The 19,295-nt window shown below is 45.7% G+C and overlaps 2 protein-coding genes across 2 annotated transcripts in view; both read right to left on the minus strand.

Annotated features, from left to right (window-relative positions):
- The window catches only part of h2ac14 (H2A clustered histone 14), a 1,193,713-nt gene that overhangs the window by 380,615 nt on the left and 793,803 nt on the right, over window positions 1–19,295 (minus strand).
- LOC100488737 (oocyte zinc finger protein XlCOF22-like) lies at window positions 403–18,083 on the minus strand. The gene is made up of 5 exons (XM_031892993.1): window positions 17,967–18,083; window positions 17,719–17,856; window positions 17,489–17,621; window positions 14,508–15,695; window positions 403–1,841 (listed from the first exon to the last, which is right to left on the minus strand). The coding sequence occupies exons 1-5, from the start codon at window positions 18,081–18,083 to the stop codon at window positions 895–897; spliced, it is 2,523 nt and encodes an 840-aa protein (XP_031748853.1). The 3' UTR covers window positions 403–894.

The raw sequence follows: 19,295 nt of genomic DNA on the forward strand, positions 1-19,295 counted from the left end.
CATTCTGCTACTGGCTAATAATAAAAAACATATATTCAATCTCTTATTAACAAGCATGAAAACAAATATAAATTGCACCAATAAATCGGACTGACACAAAGGCTTTTCACAAAACTGATTTAATGTAAAGAGACCCTTTATAGGATAATGGTGTAACCCCCTTTCCTTTCATCTCAACAAATGCCCCATTGGAAATGACATTGGGTTAATAATGACAAGATGATGTTATAGGCTTTATATTTACCCAGTAAGAGCCTATGTACCCGGCAAGTCATTCCCAGCTGGGTATATCCCCATTATGTTACCTACTGTGTGAGCATTAGGGAACAGCATCTGCCCAAGTGATACCCTGGGGGGCTCGTACCCCTTGGAATATGTCCCTTCTTGTTCAATAAAACCCAGAATATTATCTGTTGGGGGGAGGGGGAGATATATCCCAGAGGGCTCCTCAGTTCCCAATGCAGAGCCAGTGCCGGGGGAAGGTACTTATGGTGCATTCTGCGTTGTTGCCCCCCCAGTCTCAGCATTACCCAGTGTCCATCAGGTGACTGCAAAGTGTTGGTCTAAGGCAGTGACAAATAAGATTTACTACCAAATAAAGCCCCCCTGTAAGCTGATAGGGTGCATAGAGGCTGCCTAATAGCCAATATTAGCCCTTACTTGGCTTCTCGATGAACTGATATGGAGCTTGTGTTGCTCTCCAAATCTTTTTACATTTGACTGTGGCTCATGAGTAAGAAAGGTTGGGGCCCCCTGGTCTAAGGGTTCTCTTAAAGAAACATTTTATGGTGGACATAAATATTTGCCTGATGCCTCATTTGTAAAACAAGTTTACAGTTTCTCTCATGTGTGAAAGAGTATTTTTAGACTACTGTTCAATACAAATCATTTCCCTCATTCAGAAAATGGTTTCTCCCCTGTGTGAGTTCTTCGATGACGATCAAGGTTAGACCGATTTGTAAAACATTTCCCACATTGAGAACAAGAAAAAGGTTTCTCTCCTGTGTGAATTCTCTGATGACGATCACGGTGATATTCGTTAGAAAAACATTTCCCACATTCAGAACAGGAGAATGGTTTCTCCCCTGTGTGAGTCCTTTGATGACAAATAAGGTGGGATTGCTTTGAAAAACATTTCCCACATTCAGAACAAGAAAAAGGTTTCTCTCCTGTGTGAGTTCTTTGATGACAAGCAAGGTTAGATTGCTTTGAAAAACATTTCCCACATTCAGAACAAGGAAAAGGTTTCACTCCTGTGTGAATTCTCTGATGACGATCACGGCGAAATTCATTACAAAAACATTTCCCACATTCAGAACAAGAGAATGGTTTGTCCCCTGTATGAGTTCTTTGATGACAAGCAAGGTTAGATTGCTTTGAAAAACATTTCCCACATTCAGAACAAGAAAAAGGTTTCTCTCCTGTGTGGGTTATTTGATGGCGTTTTAGGTCAGATTTGTTTGAAAAACATTTCCCACATTCAGAACAAGAGAATGGTTTTTCCCCTGTGTGAGTCCTTTCATGACGAGCAAGGTCAGATCGCTTTGAAAAACATTTCCCACATTCAGAACAAGAAAAAGGTTTCTCCCCTGTGTGGGTTATTTTATGAAAATCAAGGTGAGATTCATCTGCAAAACATTTCCCACATTCAGAACAAGAAAAAGATTTCTTTCCTGTGTGGGTTAGTTGATGGCGTTTTAGGTCAGATTGGTTAGCAAAACATTTCCCACATTCAGAACAAGAGAATGGTTTCTCCCCCGTGTGAGTCCTTTCATGACGAGCAAGGTGTGAATGGTTTAAAAAACATTTCCCACATTCAGAACAAGAGAATGGTTTCTCCCCTGTGTGAGTCGTTTGATGACGAGCAAGGTGTGAATGGTGTAAAAAACATTTCCCACATTCAGAACAAGAAAAAGGTTTCTCTCCTGTGTGAATTTTCTGATGACGATCACGGTGATATTGGTTAGAAAAACATTTCCCACATTCAGAACAGGAGAATGGTTTCTCCCCTGTGTGAGTCCTTTGATGACGTGCAAGATGGAAATGGTTTAAAAAACATTTCCCACATTCAAGACAAGAAAAAGGTTTCTCCCCTGTGTGGGTTATTTGATGGCCTTTAAGGTCAGATTTGTTTGAAAAACATTTCCCACATTCAGAACAAGAAAATGGTTTCTCCCCTGTGTGGGTTATTTGATGGCGTTTTAGATCAGATTTGTTTGAAAAACATTTCCCACATTCAGAACAAGAGAATGGTTTCTCCCCTGTGTGAGTCCTTTGATGACGAGCAAGGTCAGATCGCTTTGAAAAACATTTCCCACATTTACAAGAAAAAGGTTTCTCCCCTGTGTGGTTTCTATGATGAATTTTAAGGTGGTATTTACTTGAAAAGCATTTCCCACATTCAGAACAAGAAAAAGGTTTCTCCCCTGTGTGAGTCCTTTGGTGACGAGCAAGGTTAGATTGCTTTGCAAAACATTTTCCACATTCAGAACAAGAGAATGGTTTCTCCCCTGTGTGAGTCCTTTGATGACAAGCAAGGTGTGAATGGTTTAAAAAACATTTTCCACAATTAGAAGAAGAAAAGGGTTTTTTACTTTTGTGGGTTCTTTGATGTTTATCATAGTCTCTCTTTGTTAAGTAAGATTTATGTGGAGATTGGAGGGAATTTTCATCATATTTATTACCCTCCATTTTTAAGATGTTCAGGCTGCACCCCATGATTGGAGTAGGTGTGTCTGTTCCCTGTATCTGTTCTGTAAGGGGATTAATGCTGCAATCTGATTGGTTTTCCTCTTTGCAGGAAGCCAGTTCCTCTTTAATACCCTCCAATATATTCAGGCTCCACCCCATGATAGGAGTAGGCGTCTCTGTTCCCTGTATCTGTTCTGTAAGGGGATTAATGCTGCAATCTGATTGGTTTTCCTCTTTGCAGGAAGCTGGTTCCTCTTTAATACCCTCCAATATATTCAGGCTCCACCCCATGATAGGAGTAGGCGTGTCTGTTCCCTGTATCTGTTCTGTAAGGGGATTAATGCTGCAATTTGATTGGTTTTCCTCTTTGCAGGAAGCCGGTTCCTCTTTAATACCCTCCAATATATTCAGGCTCCACCCCATGATAGGAGTAGGTGTGTCTGTTCCCTGTATCTGTTCTGTAAGGGGATTAATGCTGCAATCTGATTGGTTTTCCTCTTTGCAGGAAGCCGGTTCCTCTTTAATACCCTCCAATATATTCAGGCTCCACCCCATGATAGGAGTAGGTGTGTCTGTTCCCTGTATCTGTTCTGTAAGGGGATTAATGCTGCAATCTGATTGGTTTTCCTCTTTGCAGGAAGCCGGTTCCTCTTTAATACCCTCCAATATATTCAGGCTCCACCCCATGATATGAGTAGGCGTGTCTGTTCCCTGTATCTGTTCTGTAAGGGGATTAATGCTGCAATTTGATTGGGTTTCCTCTTTGCAGGAAGCCGGTTCCTCTTTAATACCCTCCAATATATTCAGGCTCCACCCCATGATAGGAGTAGGTGTGTCTGTTCCCTGTATCTGTTCTGTAAGGGGATTAATGCTGCAATCTGATTGGTTTCCCCCTTCACATGAAGCCTCTTCCTCTTTAATCCCATTGGCTGGTGGGGGCTGTTCCGCTGGAGAAACATCAGGGTTTGTGAGATTCCCATCATTATTACAACATAAAGTTGCTTCCGTATGTGCTGTAACATCGCTCCCATCTTTATACTCACAGGCTGCTAAAGGGAAGGATAGAGACTGTTATTTATGGGGATCCCAGTGCAGACCTGGCAGTGGGATTAGTAAGGGCTCATGGGAAGGAGTGAGGGGGGAGGGGATACCGTTACCAGCTAAGGAGATCCCTCTGTTACAAGTAAAACAGGCTAATAGTAATCTTAGCGCTAACTCTCCGTTACGTAATATTAACATGAGAGGGAAAAAAACATAGCAGTAGGGAACTTGAATACATTGCAAATCCCAGTACTATAAGATTCTGCTGGTATGGGTTTATGGGTAACAGATCTTGCCAGACTATTTTGCCTTCTATGAGGAGGTGAGCAGGAACCTCGATGCTGGAATGGCAGTGGATGGGATCTACTTGGACTTTGCTAAAGCACTACAGTAATTAAAGTGTTTGACAAATTACTGTGAAATATAGAGGAGAAATGTTATGTTAAAATTGACATAACTTATGTAACTACAGCACAAAATGTTTTTTACATGTACAGAACTTACAAAACAAGCAATGACAAAGCTAAGCTCTGTGACAGGGGCAGGTAGGGGGGGAGGGGTTAAACTTAGGGCAAACTCCACTCATTCTTAATTAAGTAACATAGTAAGTTGGGTTGAAAAAAGACATACGTCCATCACGTTCAACCATAATGCCTATATATAACCTGCCTAACTACTAGTTGATCCAGAGGAAGGCAAAAACCCCATCTGAAGCCTCTCTAATTTGCCGCAGAGGGGAAAAAATCCTTCCTGACTCCAAGATGGCAAACGGACCAGTCCCTGGGGCAACGTGTACTGAGAGCTATCTCCCATACCCCTGTATTCCCTCACTTGTACTGAGAGCTATCCCCCCTACCCCTGTATTCCCTCACTTGTACTGAGAGCTATCCCCCCTACCCCTGTATTCCCTCACTTGTACTGAGAGCTATCCCCCCTACCCCTGTATTCCCTCACTTGTACTGAGAGCTATCCCCCCTACCCCTGTATTCCCTCACTTGTACTGAGAGCTATCCCCCCTACCCCTGTATTCCCTCACTTGTACTGAGAGCTATCCCCCTACCCCTGTATTCCCTCACTTGTACTGAGAGCTATCCCCCCTACCCCTGTATTCCCTCACTTGTACTGAGAGCTATCCCCCCTACCCCTGTATTCCCTCACTTGTACTGAGAGCTATCCCCCCTACCCCTGTATTCCCTCACTTGTACTGAGAGCTATCTCCCCTACCCCTGTATTCCCTCACTTGTACTGAGAGCTATCTCCCCTACCCCTGTATTCCCTCACTTGTACTGAGAGCTATCTCCCCTACCCCTGTATTCCCTCACTTGTACTAAGAGCTATCTCCCCTACCCCTGTATTCCCTCACTTGTACTGAGAGCTATCTCCCTACCCCTGTATTCCCTCACTTGTACTGAGAGCTATCCCCCCTATCCCTGTATTCCCTCACTTGTACTGAGAGCTATCTCCCCTACCCCTGTATTCCCTCACTTGTACTGAGAGCTATCTCCCTACCCCTGTATTCCCTCACTTGTACTGAGAGCTATCTCCCCTAACCCTGTATTCCCTCACTTGTACTGAGAGCTATCTCCCCTACCCCTGTATTCCCTCACTTGTACTGAGAGCTATCTCCCTACCCCTGTATTCCCTCACTTGTACTGAGAGCTATCTCCCCTACCCCTGTATTCCCTCACTTGTACTGAGAGCTATCTCCCCTACCCCTGTATTCCCTCACTTGTACTGAGAGCTATCTCCCCTACCCCTGTATTCCCTCACTTGTACTGAGAGCTATCCCCCCTACCCCTGTATTCCCTCACTTGTACTGAGAGCTATCCCCCCTACCCCTGTATTCCCTCACTTGTACTGAGAGCTATCTCCCCTACCCCTGTATTCCCTCACTTGTACTGAGAGCTATCTCCCCTACCCCTGTATTCCCTCACTTGTACTGAGAGCTATCCCCCCTACCCCTGTATTCCCTCACTTGTACTGAGAGCTATCCCCCCTACCTCTGTATTCCCTCACTTGTACTGAGAGCTATCCCCCCTACCCCTGTATTCCCTCACTTGTACTGAGAGCTATCCCCCCTACCCCTGTATTCCCTCACTTGTACTGAGAGCTATCTCCCATACCCCTGTATTCCCTCACTTGTACTGAGAGCTATCCCCCCTACCCCTGTATTCCCTCACTTGTACTGAGAGCTATCTCCCCTACCCCTGTATTCCCTCACTTGTACTGAGAGCTATCCCCCCTACCCCTGTATTCCCTCACTAGTACTGAGAGCTATCCCCCCTACCCCTGTATTCCCTCACTTGTACTGAGAGCTATCCCCCCTACCCCTGTATTCCCTCACTTGTACTGAGAGCTATCTCCCCTACCCCTGTATTCCCTCACTTGTACTGAGAGCTATCCCCCCTACCCCTGTATTCCCTCACTAGTACTGAGAGCTATCCCCCCTACCCCTGTATTCCCTCACTTGTACTGAGAGCTATCTCCCCTACCCCTGTATTCCCTCACTTGTACTGAGAGCTATCCCCCCTACCCCTGTATTCCCTCACTTGTACTGAGAGCTATCTCCCCTACCCCTGTATTCCCTCACTTGTACTGAGAGCTATCCCCCCTACCCCTGTATTCCCTCACTAGTACTGAGAGCTATCCCCCCTACCCCTGTATTCCCTCACTTGTACTGAGAGCTATCCCCCCTACCCCTGTATTCCCTCACTTGTACTGAGAGCTATCTCCCATACCCCTGTATTCCCTCACTTGTACTGAGAGCTATCCCCCCTACCCCTGTATTCCCTCACTTGTACTGAGAGCTATCTCCCCTACCCCTGTATTCCCTCACTTGTACTGAGAGCTATCCCCCCTACCCCTGTATTCCCTCACTAGTACTGAGAGCTATCCCCCCTACCCCTGTATTCCCTCACTTGTACTGAGAGCTATCCCCCCTACCCCTGTATTCCCTCACTTGTACTGAGAGCTATCTCCCCTACCCCTGTATTCCCTCACTTGTACTGAGAGCTATCCCCCCTACCCCTGTATTCCCTCACTAGTACTGAGAGCTATCCCCCCTACCCCTGTATTCCCTCACTTGTACTGAGAGCTATCTCCCCTACCCCTGTATTCCCTCACTTGTACTGAGAGCTATCCCCCCTACCCCTGTATTCCCTCACTTGTACTGAGAGCTATCTCCCCTACCCCTGTATTCCCTCACTTGTACTGAGAGCTATCCCCCCTACCCCTGTATTCCCTCACTAGTACTGAGAGCTATCTCCCATACCCCTGTATTCCCTCACTTGTACTGAGAGCTATCTCCCATACCCCTGTATTCCCTCACTTGTACTGAGAGCTATCCCCCCTACCCCTGTATTCCCTCACTTGTACTGAGAGCTATCTCCCCTACCCCTGTATTCCCTCACTTGTACTGAGAGCTATCTCCCATACCCCTGTATTCCCTCACTTGTACTGAGAGCTATCCCCCCTACCCCTGTATTCCCTCACTTGTACTGAGAGCTATCTCCCATAACCCTGTATTCCCTCACTTGCTAAGAATCCATCCAGCCCCTATATAAAGTTATATAATGTATCAGCCAGTACGACTGATTCCGGGAGGGAATCCCAGAACCTCACAGCTCTCACAGTAACAAACCCTTTCTGAATATTTAAATGGAACCTCCCTTCTTCGAAACAGAGTGGGTGCCCTCGTGCCCGTTGGAAGGCCCTACTGGTAAATAAAGCATTAGAGAGGTTATTAATGTATATACTCGGGTATAAGCCGATCCAAAAATAAGCCAAGGTACCTAATTTTACCTAAGAAAACTGGAAAAACTTATTGACTCGAGTATAAGCCTAGGGTGGGAAATGCAGCCGCTACTGCTAAGTTGGAGTGATAGTCTCCCACTTCAAAGGCTGCCGTGCCACACACCTACTGCTTTATGTGCCACTCCAACCTGTTCATTAGATATATGCCTCGTCCATTATTAGCACTGCTCACTGTGACACAGGGACAATTCCTGTTTTGAAATATTGAACGCATTTCCAGGCTCATGCTGTGTGTACAGAGATGGGGGGGGGGGGGGGGGCGGGACACTGAGCCCTCCCCCCCATCCTTTCCTCTCTGTGCCGCCTTTCACAATCCACACACCATTTTATTTGCTACACACAACAGCACACCGTTACACAAAGCTCATGGCCTCAATATGCATTTATCCCCAACCCCATGAAGCGCCACATAAGATGCCGCCATGAAAGATGCCGGCGCTGACGCGCGTAAGAAGCCGTGCGCACGTTAGGTCGCGAATTCAACGCTTGCATTTGCAAATACATCTACCGTATATATGCGAGTATAAGCGCCGAGGTCACTTTTTAAAATCTCGGCTTATACTCGAGTATATACGGTATATGATCCCCTTATATGTTTATACATAGTTATATGAGGTGAGACTGTCAGGGTTGGGGTTGTTTTCTCTGGAAAAGAGGCGCCTGCGAGGGGACATGATTACTCTGTACAAGTACATTAGAGGGGATTATAGGCAGTTGGGGGATGTTCTTTTTTCCCATAAAAACAATCAACGCACCAGAGCCCCCCCCCCTTTAGATTAGAGGAACGGAGCTAGCGTAGGGGGTTCCTCACGGTGAGGGCAGTGAGGGGGTTGGGGAATGCCCTAGAGATGGGGTAATGGCAGATTCTGTTAATGCCTATAAGAGGGGCCTGGATGAGTTCTTGAACAAGCAGAATACCCAAGGCTATTGTGATACTAATACCTACAGTTAGTATTAGTGGGTGTATATATAGTTTATGTATGTGAGTGTATAGATTGGTAAGTATAGGGTGTGGGTGCTGGGTTTACTTAGAAGGGTTGAACTTGATGGACTCTGGTCTTTTTTTAACCCTATGTAACTATCATATCACCTCTTAAGCGCCCCTTCCCCAGTGTAAACAGACCCAACTGGGCCAGCCTTTCCCCATAACTGAGACTTTCCATACCCTTTACCAGCTTAGAGTTACTATAACTCCTCATTTTCTGCTCCAGGATCCCATAGATGTGACAAGATCCACACAGAGTAACACCGGCAATCACACAGGCAGTCATATTGCCACTGGTACTTACTGCCATCCCCTGTATAGCGCCTTTCTAGATTTAAACGCCTTTTTGTTTTTAACGCCTGCCAAACACAGTTCACATGCAACACTCGCTTAGCGGCTCCCACACTCGCTGTCTGTAACTTATAGAGGTTCAAACCAAACAGCCAACCGCCTGCTGAGAATTTACCAGATTTACTCCTCCCCCTTAATTAGTAGCTCAGTCAGCCAGGGGGCACTTAGAAATCACTCAGCAGTCAGTTAATTGCAGTCAGCTGATCATTTATGTAGAGCACACAAGGGACATGACTATGGGTACTACCTGCTTGTGCTCATGGGGCCCCAAAGTTTCTGACGCCGGCCCTGGCAATGGGTTATAAACTGGGTATAAACCGATTCACTGACTGACTTTCCATGTGCTTCTTAAAAGACCTGATATCCTGCATTCTATGCTCTGTATATGATAGAAACCATTACTCACCCAGTGGGCGGAGCTGCTGGAGCTCCTCCTCCTCCTTTATCCCTTCCCTGTAAAGGGCCTTGTTTCCTTTTATATACTCCCACTCCTCCAAGGAAAAATAGATGGAAACATCCTCACACCTTATGGCAACCTGGCACACACAATGTTACAGTCATCCCCCAGCCAGAGAAAGGGATTATCATACACTGTTACTAAACAATAAGGGGGGATTGGGGGGCCGCACCCACCTCTCCAGTCAGCAGCTGGATGATGTTGGAGATGAGTTCCAGGATCTTCTTGTCATTTTCCTTCTGTATGACGGAGCCAGGGGCATGCAGGGCCCCCAAACCCACAGTTGGGCTCTTCTTCTTAGGGATGACGTAGCCCTATGTATTGAGAGGGAGAGAGAATGATGAGTGTGTAACGCAGCAGAGAGACCCCCTTTGTACAGACAGACAGTCTCTTCTCACTGTGCCACTCACAGTGCCCCCCTCACCTCTCCAGTCAGCAGATAGATAATCTCCAGTGTGAGATTCAGGATTCTCTCCTTCCGCTCCTCATTTTTATCCTTCTTCCCCATCACTGGGTCACTCGCTTCCTCCCACATTCCCATTGGCTCCTTGTGGGAGGGAGGGGCCTGGAAGTGGAATTAAGCACTTACACATTTCTATAGGGGATTATTCCCAGCAATACCCCCAAAATCCACTAAAAAATAATCGAAATGTAAATAAAACCAATAGGGCTGTTCTGCCCCCAATAAGGGGTAATTATATCTTAGTTGGGATCAAGTACAGGTACTGTTTTATTATTACAGAGAAAAGGGAATCATTTAACCATGAAATAAACCCAATAGGGCTGTTCTGCCCCAATAAGGGGTAATTATATCTTAGTTGGGATCAAGTACAGGTACTGTTTTATTATTACAGAGACAAAAAAAAAATTTAAAAATTAGAATTATTTGTTTATAATGAGCTCTATGGGAAATGGTGTTCCTGTAATTCAGAGCTTTCTGGATAATAGGTTTCCAGTTAATGGATCCCATACCTGTATTAGCGCCAATATATTTCCCAGTGCTGTACAATAAACGAGCAAATACATTAAACATGCAGATTTAGAAATAAAAACAACTAATTATTATTTGCATTTTTGGAATTATTGAGCTTTTTGTTCAGCAGCTCTCCAGTTTTGAATTTAGGCAACTATCTGGTTGCTAGGGTCTATATTAACCTAGCAACCAGGCAGTGGTTTGAAAGAGAGACAGGAATATGAATAAAGGAGGGACTAAATAGCAAGGTAAGTAATAACGACAATAAAACTGGAGCCTCGCAGAATAATAGTTGTTTGGGGTCAGTGACCCCCATTTGAAAGCTGGAGAGTCAGAGGTGGAAGGTAAATTAATAAATTAAATAAAACTAAAATAAAGCCAGAATGAGAAGTTGCTAAGAATCGGCCATTCTATAACATAATAACATTTAACCAGAAGGGGAACTGCCCTTTTAGGAATCAAAGCATTCAGCCTGGCAGGTTGTGGCACCAAGGCAGGGAATAGAATAACTAGTCTAGCCATGGGCTGAACTACCAATCCCACAATCCCCTGTTAAACTTCCCTCTAATGATGCAATGTCTGCCAATCAACACTTTCCCTTTCCTGCCAAGAATGGGCCCCTCAGTGCTTCCCCTCAGGCTGCAGGGGGGCCTTGGTACCAAATGGGAGAGGAATTCACTTATGGTGGGTGGGTTGGGCTTGGAGCTGCCACAGAAACTGCACTGACTCAGTAGCAAAGTGTCCCTGGGAATCAGCTCATGTGTTGGGAACAACAAGGTAACACTGCTCCTTTAGTGCCACCATTAGTGCAGCCCCGCTCCCTTACTCACCTCTTTCCCACACTGCTCTGCTGCCTGTAGCTGTGAGGGAGGGAACTGAGGAGCTGGGACACTCACTCATTGGCTGGGAGGGGAATGTGGGCGGGACAGAGAGCGGCAGAGAAGAATGATTGGATCAGTGAGCACAAGGGCGGGACACAGAGTTAGGGACAGAGGGAAAACTCACAGACTGCAGAGTTAGGGACAGAGGGAAAACTCACAGACTGCAGAGTTAGGGACAGAGGGAAAACTCACAGACTGCAGAGTTAGGGACAGAGGGAAAACTCACAGACTGCTGTGTAAGTGTAAAAATGACAAACGAGTTTATTCCGTCAGGAAGTTGCTGAAAACCAGTAACTAAGGCAACCAAGCAGCACTAGCAGCTGAGGTGCGGTTGGACACACGCAGGGTTAAAGCCCTGCTACATACTGTGAGGCACACTGTCAGCACACCCAGTCACTGAGCCGGAAACATTTGGGTGCAGCACAGTAAGGGAGCTGTAAAGCTGCAGGGAATTCTGGGATATGTAGTTTTTCTAATCCCCCCATGTAAGTATTATGTGTGGGAAGGTTCCCATTCATCCAGGCCGGGGTATCTCTGTAGTAATAAGTCACATCAACTGGACTTGCTGTGTTTGAGACATTTCCCCAGTCACCTGACTGGTTCCCCCAATCAGAGGCTCAGTAGTGCCTGGGGGTTACAGGTTACCAGGCAGGGGCAGGTTTATTCGTTAGTTCCCTGAATCTGCCTCTTTCCTCACGGTCTCTTGGCACCCAAAAACATTCTCCCATTTTGAAAAAAAAATAAATCCCCCAAATCTTGTGTGAAATTGTGGGCAGCGATTGTTTGGCTTCAATTCGCCATTTGTGTGAGACTTCACTTTGGGGCCACACTAGGCTGACCTGATAGGGAACTGAAGCCTGTCTGTGCTTGTGTGAGTGCAGGGCTGTGATTGGCTCTCCCCCTCCTACTGTGCTTCTGGCAGGGACCGTTAGGACACGCCCACCCCTCATGTGAAACCCAGACAGGGACCTGAGAGGATCTATAGGGAGCTCCAATAAAGGGGCCATTGTTACAGATAGGGTTAATGTTTAGCCCAAAGGGAAACCAGCACCGGATATTATTCATAATTGCCTACAGGGTTAGGTTTTTTTAATTTATTTATCCAATATTATCTCTGTCCTGATTCGTCGCCCCTTGTCACCCAGTTCTTACCTGCACTTTATCAGCCCCGGCCTTAAAGACTCCCCTTTCCCTCCTTCCCCTCTCTAGCGCCCCCTACCTTTCCCTCACAGAATCATCAGCATTAAATTCTTCCCCCATTGATCAGGTCTCTGAGATGATATTTTCCTGCTGGAGGAGGAAGCTGGATCCTGGGTAGATAACTTACTTTGCTGCAAGTCCCCAGGGATCTATGATACCAGTCTGTTTCTGTTGGCTTTGCGCTGTTAGTTTGCCCCAACTCTGCTGCCCTCAGTTCCTGTGCCGCTTCCCCAAAGCAGCCGCTGCCTCCGGTTTCTCTAGCAGAAAAAATATCATCTCAGAGACCTGATCTATGGGGGAAGAATTCAAAAACTGCTGCTGCCTTGTGAGCAGGGTCTGATAAAGTGCCGGCAAGTACAGGGTGACAGGGGCAAAGATCCAGGGGCTCAGGAAGGAGTGCAGGGCAGAGAGGGCACAGGATCTCCATATATGTGTTAGCAATAAAAGTTTCCTCTTAAACAACATCAACGTTTATATATATATATTCAATGTTTTATTAACAAGCATCAAAAATTGCACCAATAAACCGGACTGACACAAAGGCTTTTCACAAAACTGATTTAATGTAAAGAGACCCTTTATAGGATAATGGTGTAACCCCCTTTCCTTTCATCTCAACAAATGCCCCATTGGAAATGACATTGGGTTAATAATGACAAGATGATGTTATAGGCTTTATATTTACCCAGTAAGAGCCTATGTACCCGGCAAGTCATTCCCAGCTGGGTATATCCCCATTATGTTACCTACTGTGTGAGCATTAGGGAACAGCATCTGCCCAAGTGATACCCTGGGGGGCTCGTACCCCTTGGAATATGTCCCTTCTTGTTCAATAAAACCCAGAATATTATCTGTTGGGGGGAGGGGGAGATATATCCCAGAGGGCTCCTCAGTTCCCAATGCAGAGCCAGTGCCGGGGGAAGGTACTTATGGTGCATTCTGCTTTGGTGCCCCCCAGTCTCAGAATTGCCCAGTGCCCATCAGGTGACTGCAAAGTGTTGGTCTAAGGCAGTGATCAAACAAGATTTACTACCAGATAAAGCTCCCTGAAAGCTGATAGGTTGCATAGAGGCTGCCTAATAGCCAATCTTAGCCCTTACTTGGCTCCTCCATGAACTTATATGGAGCTTGTGTTGCTCTCCAAGTCTTTTTACATTTGACTGTGGCTCACAAGTAAAAAAGGTTGGGGATCCCTGGTCTAAGCGTTCTCTTAAAGAAACATTTTATGTTGGACATAAAAATATTTGCCTGATGCCTCATTTGTAAAGCAAGTTTACAGTTTCTCTCATGTGTGAAAGAGTATATTTAGACTACTGTTCCATACAAATCATTTCCCTCATTCAGAAAATGGTTTCTCCCCTGTGTGAGTCCTTTTATGACGATCAAGGTTAGACCGATTTGTAAAACATTTCCCGCATTCAGAACAAGAGAAAGGTTTCTCCCCTGTGTGAGTCCTTTGATGACAAATAAGGATATATCGTTCTGAAAAACATTTCCCACATTCAGAACAAGAAAAAGGTTTCTCTCCTGTGTGGGTTATTTGATGGCGTTTAAGGTCAGATTTGTTTGAAAAACATTTCCCACATTCAGAACAAGAAAAAGGTTTCTCTCCTGTGTGGGTTATTTGATGGCGTTTAAGGTGAGATCCGTTCGAAAAACATTTCCCACATTCAGAACAAGAGAATGGTTTCTCCCCTGTGTGAGTCCTTTGATGACGAACAAGGTGTAAATGGTTTAAAAAACATTTCCCACATTTAGAACAAGAAAATGGGTTCTCCTCTGTGTGAGTTCTTTGATGAAAATTAAGGGTATATCGTTCTGAAAAACATTTCCCACATTCAGAACAAGAAAAAGGTTTCTCTCCTGTGTGGGTTATTTGATGGCGTTTAAGGTCAGATTTGCTTGAAAAACATTTCCCACAATCAGAACAAGAAAATGGTTTCTCCCCTGTGTGGGTTCTATGATGACTTTTAAGGTGTGAATGGTTTGAAAAACATTTCCCACATTCAGAACAAGAAAATGGTTTCTCTCCTGTGTGAATTCTCTGATGACGATCACGGTGATATTCGTTAGAAAAACATTTCCCACATTCAGAACAAGAGAATGGTTTCTCCCCTGTGTGAGTCCTTTGATGACGAGCAAGGTTAGAACGATTTGTAAAACATTTGCCACATTCAGAACAAAAAAATGGTTTCTCTCCTGTGTGAATTTTCTGATGGGAATCACGGTGATATTCAATAGAAAAACATTTCCCACATTCAGAACAAGAAAATGGTTTCTTCCCTGTGTGGGATATTTTATGACGATCAAGGTTAGATTCATTTACAAAGCATTTCCCACATTCAGAACAAGAAAAAGGTTTCTCTCCTGTGTGGGTTATTTGATGGCGTTTAAGGTCAGATTTGTTTGCAAAACATTTCTCACATTCAGAACAAGAGAATGGTTTCTCCCCTGTGTGAGTCCTTTGATGACGAGCAAGGTGGGATTGGCTTAAAAAACATTTCCCACAACTAGAACATGAAAATGGTTTCTCCCCTGTGTGAGTTACTTGATGGCGTTTAAGGTTGGATCGAATTGAAAAATATTTTCCACAATCAGAAGAAGAAAAGGGTTTTTTACTTTTGTGGGTTCTACAATGTTGATCAAAGTGTCTCTTATCAGTAAAGTGTTTCTGACACTCATTGCTGCTGTATTTCCTATATAATGTATTTTTTGTTGTGTGAGATTTATGTGGAGATTCGAGGGAATTTTCATCATATTTATTACCCTCCATTTTTAAGATGTTCAGGCTGCACCCCATGATAGGAGTAGGTGTGTCTGTTCCCTGTATCTGTTCTGTAAGGGGATTAATGCTGCAATCTGATTGGTTTCCACCTTGCCATGAAGCTGCCTCCTCTTTAATATCAGTTGATATATAATCCTCTGACAAGATGTTATTCAGACTGCACCCCATGATAGGAGTAATAAGATTAATGCTGCAGTCTGAATGTTTTCTCCCTTCACATAAACATGCTTCTTCCTTAATCGTATGTGATATATAATCCTCTGCCGAGCTGTTATTCAGGCTGCTCCCCATGATAGGAGTAGGTGTGTCTGTTCCCTGTATCTGTTCTGTAAGGGGATTAATGCTGCAATCTGATTGGTTTCCCCCTTCCCATGAAGCCGGTTCCTCTTTAATCCCATTGGCCGGTGGGAGCTGTTCCGCTGGAGAAACATCAGGGTTTGTGAGATTCCCATCATTATTACAACATAAAGTTGCTTCCGTATGTGCTGTAACATCGCTCCCATCTTTATACTCACAGGCTGCTAAAGGGAAGGATAGAGACTGTTATTTATGGGGATCCCAGTGCAGACCTGGCAGTGGGATTAGTAAGGGCTCATGGGAAGGAGTGAGGGGGGGGGGGGATACCGTTACCAGCTAAGGAGATCCCTCTGTTACAAGTAAAACAGGCTAATAGTAATCTTAGCGCTAACTCTCCGTTACGTAATATTAACATCAGGCAGTTCAAGAACCTACTGGGAATGATTCTCTGTTGAAATAACTAATAACACTGAACTCATCTCTAACACTTGTGTGTGGGGGGGGGGGGGCATTTGGGGAACAGTGATCCCAACATGGTCCCTTTGGGATAATGCTGCAGAGACAGCTCTATAAGGGAGGAACTAAAACGCTGGATTTTAGCCGTGCAGACTGTGCCAGTATAAGGGCATCTCTGCAATGTGGCAGCTGGGAAAGGCTTTTCATAGGGTTAAACACAGAAGGAAAATGGAACCTCTTTAAAACGTTGCTTAACAAGTATACAGGTCAGTATATTCCCCTTGTAAGCAAGGAGAGGCATCGCAAAGCAAAACCTTTATGGCTGAATAAAAGTGTTAGTGTCGGGGTTGGTAATGTTTAAACACGTAAGTTAGCTGGGGCAGCTGTAATTAGCAGATACATGGGAGCCAATAAAGCAGCAAAAACCTAAAGTAAAGAAGGAAAGTGGTATTGCAGCAAGGATAAAAATGTATCCAAAATTATTTATTATATATGTAATGAGCAAACTGAAGCAAGAAGGGGCGGGACCCTCATTATCACAGGGGGGTCAGTTGGTTCATGAGAACAGGGAAAAAGCAGAAATTCTAAACTGTGATTTTTCCTTCATCTGCGCAACTGAGGAGCCAGCTAATGAAGGCTGCATTTTTAATAGCCCCAATTCTAGAAATATAACAAATGATGCACGGGTCCCTCAGGGGGGAATATAAAGAGAGTTGAACATGTAAAAGTAAACAAAAGTCCAAGACCGGACCGGATGGGATTTAGGGCACTAAATAAGCTTAGGTGCCATGGCGCCGAGAGACTGGCGAATTGCTAATGTGGCGCAGATTTTCACAAATGGACCCCGTACTCAGCCTGAAAACTATAGGCCTGTTAGTCTGATATCAGGGGTAGGAAAGCTTTTGGAAGGGGTACTGAGCATGTGCACTGCCCCCGACAGCTCTAACAGAATCCAAGATGGGGAGCTCCTGTGACAACTGTAACGACCTATATCATTACTACTACAGAGATGCAGCCACAAGCTCAATTTCCTGATGGCTGCGCCCTCCAAACACAGGTGGGAGTGGTTAAAGGGGAAGGAAAGGCTAAGTCACTTGGGGGTGCTAAAATGTTAAGCACCCCCAAGTGACTTGAATCGCTTACCTCGTACCCCGGGCTGGTGCCCCTATTAGGAGAAAACCGCACCAGCCCGGGGCACCTGGGGCGATGCGCTTCCTCCTTCCGCCTTCCTTTCGCTGAGACTCCAAGTCCCACGCATGCACAGTAGAGTGAAAAAGCCGACTTCTCTGTTAAAGTTCCGCTATTCACTCTACTGTGCATGCGCGCGCAGAGAGGGAGGAATGAGGAAGCGATCGCTGCTACCCCGGGCTGGGGCTGTTATCTCCATACAGGGGCACTAGCCCGGGGTAGAAGGTAAGCAATTCAAGTCACTTGGGGGTGCCTAACATTTTGGCACCCCCAAGTGACTGAGCTTTTCCTTCTCCTTTAAGAAAAACCTTCTAAAAACACAAAATATCCTGCATTCTATGCTCTGCATATGATAGAAACCATTACTCACCCAGTGGGCGGAGCTGCTGGGGCTCCTCCTCCTCCTCCTTTATCCCTTCCCTGTAAAGGGCCTTGTTTCCTTTTATATACTCCCACTCCTCCAAGGAAAAATAGATGGAAACATCCTCACACCTTATGGCAACCTGGCACACACAATGTTACAGTCATCCCCCAGCCAGAGAAAGGGATTATCATACACTGTTACTAAACAATAAGGGGGGATTGGGGGGCCGCACCCACCTCTCCAGTCAGCAGCTGGATGATGTTGGAGATGAGTTCCAGGATCTTCTTGTCATTTTCCTTCTGTATGACGGAGCCAGGGGCATGCAGGGCCCCCAAACCCACAGTTGGGCTCTTCTTCTTAGGGATGACGTAGCCCTATGTATTGAGAGGGAGAGAGAATGATGAGTGTGTAACGCAGCAGAGAGACCCCCTTTGTACAGACAGACAGTCTCTTCTCACTGTGCCACTCACAGTGCCCCCCTCACCTCTCCAGTCAGCAGATAGATAATCTCCAGTGTGAGATTCAGGATTCTCTCCTTCCGCTCCTCATTTTTATCCTTCTTCCCCATCACTGGGTCACTCGCTTCCTCCCACATTCCCATTGGCTCCTTGTGGGAGGGAGGGGCCTGGAAGTGGAATTAAGCACTTACACATTTCTATAGGGGATTATTCCCAGCAATATCCCCCAAAACAATTCCAAGCAGGGAATAGAATAACTAGTCTAGCCATGGGCTGAACTACCAATCCCACAATCCCCTGTTAAACTTCCCTCTAATGATGCAATGTCTGCCAATCAACACTTTCCCTTTCCTGCCAAGAATGGGCCCCTCAGTGCTTCCCCTCAGGCTGCAGGGGGGCCTTGGTACCAAATGGGAGAGGAATTCACTTATGGTGGGTGGGTTGGGCTTGGAGCTGCCACAGAAACTGCACTGACTCAGTAGCAAAGTGTCCCTGGGAATCAGCTCATGTGTTGGGAACAACAAGGTAACACTGCTCCTTTAGTGCCACCATTAGTGCAGCCCCGCTCCCTTACTCACCTCTTTCCCACACTGCTCTGCTGCCTGTAGCTGTGAGGGAGGGAACTGAGGAGCTGGGACACTCACTCATTGGCTGGGAGGGGAATGTGGGCGGGACAGAGAGCGGCAGAGAACAATCATTGGATCAGTGAGCACAAGGGCGGGAGAATGAGTTAGGGACAGAGGGAAAACTCACAGACTGCAGAGTTAGGGACAGAGGGAAAACTCACAGACTGCAGAGTTAGGGACAGAGGGAAAACTCACAGACTGCAGAGTTAGGGACAGAGGGAAAACTCACTGACTGCTGTGTAAGTGTAAAAATGACAAACGAGTTTATTCCGTCAGGAAGTTGCTGAAAACCAGTAACTAAGGCAACCAAGCAGCACTAGCAGCTGAGGTGCGGTTGGACACACGCAGGGTTAAAGCCCTGCTACATACTGTGAGGCACACTGTCAGCACACCCAGTCACTGAGCCAGAAACATTTGGGTGCAGCACAGTAAGGGAGCTGTAAAGCTGCAGGGAATTCTGGGATATGTAGTTTTTCTAATCCCCCCATGTAAGTATTATGTGTGGGAAGGTTCCCATCCAGGCCGGGGTATCTCTGTAGTAATAAGTCACATCAACTGGACTTGCTGTGTTTGAGACATTTCCCCAGTCACCTGACTGGTTCCCCCAATCAGAGGCTCAGTAGTGCCTGGGGGTTACAGCTTGTGCTGCTCAGTTAATAATGTAACTCCGGGTGCTGAGAGCCATTGTTACAGATAGGGTTAATGTTTAGCCCAAAGGGAAACCAGCAC

The sequence above is a fragment of the Xenopus tropicalis genome, chromosome 9 (assembly GCF_000004195.4).
Source record: "Xenopus tropicalis strain Nigerian chromosome 9, UCB_Xtro_10.0, whole genome shotgun sequence".
In the NCBI taxonomy this organism is placed as follows: domain Eukaryota; kingdom Metazoa; phylum Chordata; class Amphibia; order Anura; family Pipidae; genus Xenopus; species Xenopus tropicalis.

Bases quoted from the DNA above. Each gene is read 5' to 3' on its own strand.
- LOC100488737 (XM_031892993.1), bottom strand. From the start codon at position 18,083: ATGGGAATGTGGGAGGAAGCGAGTGACCCAGTGATGGGGAAGAAGGAT. The intron at 15,696-17,488 runs GTGAGTAATGGT...TCCCTTTAGCAG, and splicing joins CCAGCAGCTCCGCCCACTGG to CCTGTGAGTATAAAGATGGG. The intron at 1,842-14,507 runs GGGAGAAACCAT...CGACTCACACAG, and splicing joins TCATCAAAGGACTCACACAG to GGGAGAAACCATTCTCTTGT.